The sequence below is a fragment of the Haliotis cracherodii genome, unplaced genomic scaffold (genome assembly GCF_022045235.1).
Source record: "Haliotis cracherodii isolate W230 unplaced genomic scaffold, xgHalCrac1.p SCAF_5, whole genome shotgun sequence".
Taxonomy (NCBI): Eukaryota; Metazoa; Mollusca; class Gastropoda; order Lepetellida; family Haliotidae; genus Haliotis; species Haliotis cracherodii.
The window spans coordinates 14,791,071-14,800,399 of NW_027266308.1; the positions used below are offsets into that span (position 1 = coordinate 14,791,071).

Genomic DNA, 9,329 nt, shown 5'->3' on the forward strand with positions numbered 1-9,329 from the left:
ATCATAAGTATAGGTAGAATGATAAGGACCCACATAACCTTTGTGAGCTTCCATGTTGTAGAAGTGGGGAAAGAAGCCTTTCTTGAGTTCAGTCAGTGCAAATGTTTTTGGAAACTGCTTCATAGCCATGGTCATGAAATTCGGCGAATCTTTGACGATGAGACTCCCAATGACCACCTGTGAGATGTGCTGTCCTCTGAGAGTGATATGTGGTGATTTTATCAGATGTTGGTGCAGATTCTGTAGTAGCAGTGTCCATCACAACCACGGTAGATGTTGGCAATCACTAAGATGTCATCGTCAAGCGTAGGTGAGATGTCTTTGTCCTTATCTGGTTCATATTCATCCTTTTCATCATCGTCGTAATAGTGACCTTGACAGGTTTGCTTGGGTGCCGTGCCTGCAAGAGTGCCTTACGATTCTTCTTTGGTTTCTTCTTCTTTTCTGCCAGAGTCATCAACCAATCTCCCACGTCATTCGGTGTAGTAGGTCCGTCAAACACTTTTACACGGCTAGATCCTCCTCCTTCCTTCTGCCATGGCCAGCAATGCAGTTTCCGCGTCCCAGGTGCACCACATACAAGTGTGGAACATGAAATACTTCGGTCTTGGGTGCACTCAAAGTCATAGAAGACAAACTTGCGTTGCTGTCGTTATTTTTCTTCATTGACTTCAGTGCTTTGGTACATAACTGACATTTAACACTTGTAGTTAGGGCCTACGGGTTCTTTACAAATTTTGCAGTCTTGACCCATACCACAGACGTGGTTGTCCATGTTGTGCATAGTTTTCAGGTGGACTTAAGCCCAGCATCAACGACAGGTGTGAATGGTGGATCAGGTGCTTGGATGCTTGCCATAGACTGTCATCAGCGCTGGATCAGCACCGGCACTTGACGCAGGAGAGTCCTCCTTCATTCACAACATCTCCACAGGACACAGGACGTCGACACCAATAACAGTAAAACTCTCGTGTGCAGGAATGATCTTCAGCAAGGTCATATCTTTTGTCCCAAACATCACAATAATAGTCATGGCCTGTAAAGGCTGGCATTGTCTGTCGCCTTTGAATCCTTGTAAAAATCCAGGAATCAATCGTTTGAAAAACACATATGCGTTTCTTTTTAAGGAGAGCATTTTCTTCTGATCCGGAATCGTACGGGATCACTATATTGACATCCTGGCATGTTTGTTAACTTTGTCTCTGCTCGGATAGTAACACTGTCACTATCCGCGGTTGTCTCCCTTAGACAGTGGGCCAAGGATTACGCATGTTCACCGAACCGTTTCCGTTTTGGAAATAGATATTGTTGAATTCAAATAACGACAAGCTCGTTTAATTTATTAAGGATTGTGTTTAAAATGTATTATATATTTAACAATGAGAAAGTGAACAAATAGTTTGTGTACAAAAAGTACAAAAGGTGCATGTACATGTGTATAATGTACTGACATGCTTTAAGTTCATGTCATGAACATATGTTGTATTCCGACAAGTTTGGTGTCGTATTGAAATGTTTGAAATGTATAAAAAAAACTCCGGTGTCATTTATCTAACTTGTGTCTTTAATTTCTCTAATTTCTGTTGCAAGTCACCAAGGGACCGACCCCACTAATCCCACACACTCTTTGAGATGACCCCCTACTTTAACAAGTATGCTGAGCAGAGACTGCTGTCACACTCGGCTGGAAAAGTAGAAGTGCAACCAGATACCATAGCGCGCGCGTGATGCACGATCATGAACTACCCAGTTCGTCGTTTGGTTCACTCATACACATAAAAAGTAACCTTCTTTTGGGTCAGTTCATTATTTTAGAGGTAACACAGCACTTGACATATCTGTGCAGGCAGCTATAAATTTGTTGATAAGGGTGTAGGCGAAATGAAGTCAGGCCATTTTTTAAAACTCCCTCCGTCGGAATAACCACTGGTGGATAACAGTTCAACATTCCTTCAAGGTAAGAAAAACATGAACTTATATACATTCAGTGTATTGTATGCGCAAAATGCGTTTGATTCGGTTTATTTTACTTCCTTAGACACAATAAATATATTTCATAAATAGCATTTCACTTGTTATAAAAACCTTTCACTTTACATATTTTGAGAATGCTGCACAAAACGGGGTACGTACCCCTGGACGCAACCCACACCCGACCGCTAGAGTGTAGCTCTTGATTTCCCTGCAATGTCAAACACCCGAGGTTTGTGTAATGGCGGTCTGTTCTCGTCATGATTAGCTTCATTCTAAATCGCCACAAGATAATTGGAAAAAAAAATTGTGAGCAGGCAGGCATCTCTGCATCAAGTTGAAAATTAACCCTTTACGATGCATTCAAAATTAATTATGGCTTAAAATTACTATTCAAACAAATAACTATATTTAAATATAGGACAGCACATGCTCAGTTGACACGTTGTTCCAACCAGCTTAAGAATTTAGGTTAGGATATACAGAAAAAAACGCTAAAACATCAAAGGTTGTTGTCAGTTTAAATGTTGTGTTATGTGATATCAACTGCTATTGCACAATAGTTTAATATGGTATTCTAATGAGATTTGATATCTCACAGGCCCGTGAGGCCGGGGACCGTCCACCCTCTGATAGGTGTCTGCTTCGTTTTCTTCTTCTGTAGTCGACATGTTGTGGCTGTAGTTGGGTGCATATCAGTGAGCGCTGTTAACCTGCCCTGACATTGATTCCAATATATATAGTTTATGAGGTGAAATTAGGAGATAAACATACTGTGTTTTCAATGTAGAGCCAGGTTACCTGTACATTTAACCCCGCTAAATTGAATTTGGAACCGAACCGGACGCATTTTATTGAATCTATGCTTTGTACTTCGTATGTTTATACTAAATGGGAGAGTTTATGGTGATAGTGCAGGCGAGTTTACTTTTGTAGGAGATACTGGTTCTAGTGTTGTTGATTATTTTATTGCATCTGCTGATTTTTTCCAGTATGTAGATATGTTAAATGTTGGTGATCGATCAGATTCAGATCATTTCCCTCTTGAGTTATCCTGCAGGTTTCCTTGTAGCAATCGTGCCATACATAGTTTAGACTGGGAGGATGATGTCTCTATGAACAGTACATTTTCATGGAACGAATCGAAGAAAAGCATTTTTATCACAGCACTTTGATGGTCCTTGCATATTCATGAAAATTCCTTGATGGATAAAATTGATGCTAATGTAGAGGAGAGGATTACATATTTGGTACAGTATGTTCTAGACTCGGCGTCATGTATGAGGAAACAGATCAAATATGGTGAAAATAAACACGATAAACCAAAGTTGAATAAAGCATGTAGGGCAGCAAGATCTGAATCCAGGAAGGCTCTCAGAAGGTATAGGTGTTGTCGCAGTGAATACAACCGACAACGCTACTGTAAACTGAGAAATGTGTACAAAACCTTTTGTAGAAAGTTCAAATATGATCTTAAATTGTCACGGCTAGTCCGACTAAACAGCACTTTACACAGTCCGAAATTATTTTGGAATACTATACGTTCTCTTCAGAGACATCCTACCCCCAAAGGATCTATATCCCAAACAGAATGGTTACATCATTTCAAGAAGTTATTCTCAAAAGATGATTCGATATATTTGGTAGACAATGAGTGCTTTGAACGTGATGATGATGGCGTCAGTGAAATTCTTAGTGATGTTGACATGCTTCTGTTGGAATCGCCTATCACGGAAACGGAAATATTTAATGCTATATCCCACCTTAAAACAAGTAAATCTGCTGGTACTGATTGTGTTATAGCTGAAATGCTCAAGTACTCACTACCTGATACTATGCCTTTTCTGGTTAAATGTTTCAATCGGATTTTTGATACAGGTATTTTTCCTTCTATCTGGTCAAAATCTATTATTATTCCGTTATTCAAGAATGGAAACGTAAACAATCCTGACAATTATCGGGGTATATCTCACACGAGTATCCTTAGTAAAGCATTTACATCCATCATCAATAATAGATTAACACAGTGGTCAAATATGAGAGATTTGATCCCTGAAACACAAGCGGAATTTAGAAAGGACTATTCTACTTTTGACCACATATTTACTTTGTGTGCAGTCATTGAGAAATATTTATCGTACAGGAAACGTAAGTTGTATGTGGCCTTTGTTGATTTTAAAAAGGCATTTGATTCTGTAAATAGAGCTTATTTGTGGAGGTGTTTGAGAAATAAGGGTTTAGGGGGCAAAATGCTTGTCATTATTAAATCAATGTATGCAAATGTAAAATCATGTGTTCGCTGTGGTGATATTAAGAGTGACTTTTTTGATCGTCCGATAGGTTTACGTCAAGGATGTGTTTTAAGTCCTATACTTTTCTCATTTTTTATAAATGAGTTATATGTTGATATCATACAGTCTGGTACACATGGCGTCCAGCTCTCCCCTGATATAATAGAACTTTTCATGCTACTTTTTGCAGATGATGTGATTTTGATGTCTAGTTCTATTATTGGTCTACAGAAGCAGCTTAACATACTTTCGGAATATTCAGATAAATGGAAACTAAGTGTTAATCTTGATAAAACAAATATTGTTATATTTCGTAGAGGTGGTCGAGTGGCCACAAGAGAGAAATGTTTTTTTAAAGGTACATGTATTAATGTTGTGCATGAATACAAATACCTTGGCATATTGTTTACCCATACACTGAATCTGAATAAGTCAGTAATTAATCTCACAAACAGAGCAAAGAAAGCTCTGTTACAAGTCCACTTTGTTATGTCTAAGCTCGGAGTTATTTCACCAAAAATGTATTATAAAATTATTTGATTCTCAAATACAACCTATTTTACTATACGGGTCTGAGATATGGGGTTGTAAAGAGTTCTATACAATTGAAAAGGTTCATCTCCTCGCTTGTAAAACGTTTTTGAATGTTGGTATGTCAACACCAAGTAATATGGTTTATGGAGAATGCGGGAGATTCCCATTGTTCATTGTATCTTACACTCGTTGTTTGAAGTATTGGTGTAAAATAATAATAATGCCTGAACACCGTTTACCCAAGAAAGCCTACAACATGCTCGTACACCTCGACAATCTTGGAAAGAAGAAATGGGCTTCTTGTATTCGTACATTGCTTTTTACATATGGCTTTGGTTTCATTTGGCTGTCCCAGACAATTGGTAATGCAAATGCTTTCATTAAGTACTTTCTCATGCGTGCCATTGACATGTTTCATAAGAAATGGCATTCAGATATTTATGAAAGTTCAAGATATGATACTTATCGCCAATTCAAGTCATTGCTTGAACCAGAATCCTATTTATCAAATTTACGATACAGGAATTCTCGTAACACCCTTATTCGTTTCAGACTTGGCCTGAATGATCTAAAAATTAACACAGGGAGATTTTCATCTATTGAAAAATCTATACGATTATGCCCATTTTGTGACATTGTTGTCGAAGATGAATACCATTTCATGTTTATTTGCCCTATATACGAAAATCTAAGACACAAGTACTTACCTCAGTGGTCTCTATCTCATTTTAATGCTAAAAGATTGTCTTCATTACTGTCTTGCAAGGATCTTATAACACAACATCAACTGGCTTTGTACATACATACTGCTTTTTTGTTACGAAGTGAATTGTTACCTTGTACCTTGTATTTCATAAAATATGTTATGTAACTCCGTTGTATATGGGCCTTTTGCCTTTCATACAATATAAGAATTGAACTGAATTGAATTGAATTAAGCGCGGTTAAATCTACAGGTAACCTAGCTCTACATTGAAAACACAGTATGTTTATCTCCATTCTACCATGAGTAAATAAAACGCGAACTCTTTGGTGTTAGAAAATATACTGAGTGAAGCGGCATGGGTTGAGTTCAATGTTTGAGTGGGTTATCGATCTGAATTACGGAATCACCGAACAAAATATGGTTCTGTATATACTCAAGCAGTTTGTTTACTCCGTTATACTTCACTCGAACATATGACAGGCATATAAGCACGGCAACTTGGTAAGCTAACATGAGGTGGCCATCCCTTAGAAAAAAGCAAGCTTTGCAAGGCTTTTGCTCTATATCTCACGTCACCATTATGACGTCATATCGCTCATTTTGACGCAAAATATATGACGTCACAGTCGTATATAGAAAAGCGCCAAAATTTCAAGCTCTCTGTTGTCTCCAAAACGTAAATACATTCCCTTTGTTGATTTCTGTCGTGTTTTTCTGCACGAAATTTATTGCCACACATCCTTTGAATATTGCAGTAACCGCATCTGTGCATTTTGTAACCTGTAATTGTAGATATAGTTATTTAGATATGATTTAAACTGTTGATGTTATAACCGAGTACCGTAGGTGCTTGGAACAAATTATGGTTCCAACCGTTAATTAAAATCCTTCTTTGGACATTAATGATTAAAAATTACCTTCTCTGATACATTTGTCCGTTGTATATCATATATGGGATTACTTTTAAAAATGTGAAGTTTTAATTTGACACAGAATATTTAAATTTAACGCTTAAAAAGATTTCAACCTATCTGTTTACTATTCCCACTGTGATCTCTCTTCATTTTACTGGTCCCACTGTGACCTCTCTTCATTTTACTATTCCCACTGTGACCTCTCTTCATTTTACTATTCCCACTGTGACCTCCCTTCATTTTACTATTCCCACTGTGACCTCTCTTCATTTTACTATTCCCACTGTGACCTCCCTTCATTTTACTATTCCCACTGTGACCTCTCTTCAGTTTACTATTCCAACTGTGACCTCTCTTCAGTTTACTATTCCCACTGTGACCTCTCTTCATTTTACTATTCCCACTGTGACCTCTCTTCAGTTTACTATTCCCACTGTGACCTCTCTTCATTTTACTATTCCCACTGTGACCTCTCTTCAGTTTACTAATCCCACTGTGACCTCTCTTCATTTTACTGGTCCCACTGTGACCTCTCTTCATTTTACTATTCCCACTGTGACCTCTCTTCATTTTACTATTCCCACTGTGACCTCTCTTCAGTTTACTATTCCCACTGTGACCTCTCTTCATTTTACTGGTCCCACTGTGACCTCTCTTCATTTTACTGGTTCCACTGTGATCTCTCTTCATTTTACTATTCCCACTGTGACCTCTCTTCATTTCACTATTCCCACTGTGACCTCTCTTCATTTTACTATTCCAACTGTGACTTCTCTTCAGTTTACTAATCCCACTGTGACCTCTCTTCATTTTACTATTCCCACTGTGACCTCTCTTCAGTTTACTATTCCCGATGTGACCTCTCTTCAGTTTACTATTCCCACTGTGACCTCTCTTCATTTTACTGGTCCCACTGTGACCTCTCTTCATTTTACTGGTTCCACTGTGATCTCTCTTCATTTTACTATTCCCACTGTGACCTCTCTTCATTTCACTATTCCCACTGTGACCTCTCTTCATTTTACTATTCCAACTGTGACTTCTCTTCAGTTTACTAATCCCACTGTGACCTCTCTTCATTTTACTATTCCCACTGTGACCTCTCTTCAGTTTACTATTCCCGATGTGACCTCTCTTCATTTTACTGGTCCCACTGTGACCTCTCTTCAGTTTACTATTCCCACTGTGACCTCTCTTCATTTTACTGGTTCCACTGTGATCTCTCTTCATTTTACTATTCCCGATGTGACCTCCCTTCATTTTACTATTCCCGATGTGAGCTCTCTTCATTTTTCTATTCCCACTGTGACCTCTCTTCATTTTACTGGTCCCACTGTGACCTCTCTTCATTTTACTATTCCCTAAAAAAAGCGTTGATATCTCTGGAATACTGTTGATCGCGGTAACCGTAATTGTTTATGGATAAACCTATCCAAGCTTGGCATCAAAGGCCGGTTCTTAGAATGTGCAAAGTCATTGTATGATGGTGTTTCATGTATTGTATCTGTAAACAACTGGTAACCTTCCAGTGTGGCCACCCACCTGCCTACGCCTTACTGAACACAGTGTCCACATAACACATTTTAAGAGATTGTATAATATGAATAATATACTTTGTTTTGTTTTCACACTGGGAATAAAGCGCTGTATATACTGAAACAGATGTTTTTTGTTGTAATGCACTCAAATATATGACAGCAACTTCGTTTCTACACGATTTCTACCGTGATTCTGCACAAAATGTATTGCCAACAAACCACACCCATACACCCAAGCAAGTATCTTTATAACACTTATTCTAAGCGACTGTAAACATTTTAAATACAGACATTCTAAATTGTGTATGACTTGGGTTACACTTGACATTTATTCATTATTCATAGAGTGTAAAGAAACGGATCTTATCTGGGGCGTCGTTTTGTTTCCAACATATGTGTACCCTACTCAAAACACTTGCGTCCCAAAGAGGGACAGGTCATGGCAAAATTGTTAAGGCAGGAGGCGGCCTCTTAAACACTTACAGCAACAACAACATTTGTAGTGTTGAGCTCAGGAGACAGGAAGTACAGGCCGACCAACTCAGTTGACGAAGGAATATATCATAGGATCCCTTCCCAATGTTCACAGTCTGACCTTTTACGTCTCAACATGTGATCATAATGAATAATGTATGTATACTTGTAAAATGTACAAAGCCGTTAAAAATGAATTATGAGAGACAGTTAAATACGCTGTAGTCGGAAAGCGCACGTTAAATCTTCTATATCAGTCAGTCAGACAGTTTTAAAGACATGGTTAAAGTCTCATCATGAACCAGTATATATATAAAAGATACTTTGGCCGATTCAGCAATATAAAGGAGATTTTGGCCAATATATGACACGTGTTTAACATTTAGAAACTCTGTTTGACTTGTGTTCAAATTGTCTTTTCGTTTATGGAAAATTCATAAAATATAGCCATTTATCAACACATTTAATGAAATGATCTTCCCTTATTTCATCATATCAAACGCAGTAAAACAGTAGATGTATAAAATATAAAGGCAAATCCATTTCCATAGCCACAAGAAGTCTCTGCTAAAAGCAGGGAACATGTGGTCAAAATAGGGAACTGCATCGAACATAATTTTTGTCACCTATGCGTCAAATTTGGAAATGTCCTCTACATGTCTTCCATAAAACTTTCCGAAAGCTTTACTGGGGCCTTAGATGCTGTAACCTTGATCAAACAACTTTTTAGCAAGAGTCGTATGACGACGCTTTTTGAAAATATGCCTGGCGTTCATTCTCATCGAAACATTTATAACAGATTCTCTCATGCCCTACAACCGGTATTCTCATACCTGCCAATCTATATCCGTCTACATGTAGAAGTCACACTTTATCTAAATTATGCCAAATCTGATCAATA

At 38.0% G+C, this 9,329-nt stretch overlaps 1 protein-coding gene across 1 annotated transcript; it reads right to left on the minus strand.

The window, feature by feature from the left end:
* Positions 1-6,524: 6,524 nt before the first annotated feature.
* LOC139443545 (uncharacterized PPE family protein PPE62-like) lies at positions 6,525-7,766 on the minus strand. The gene has a single exon (XM_071224524.1). It carries the CDS (start codon positions 7,764-7,766, stop codon positions 6,525-6,527), a length of 1,242 nt encoding a protein of 413 aa, XP_071080625.1.
* Positions 7,767-9,329: the final 1,563 nt, after the last annotated feature.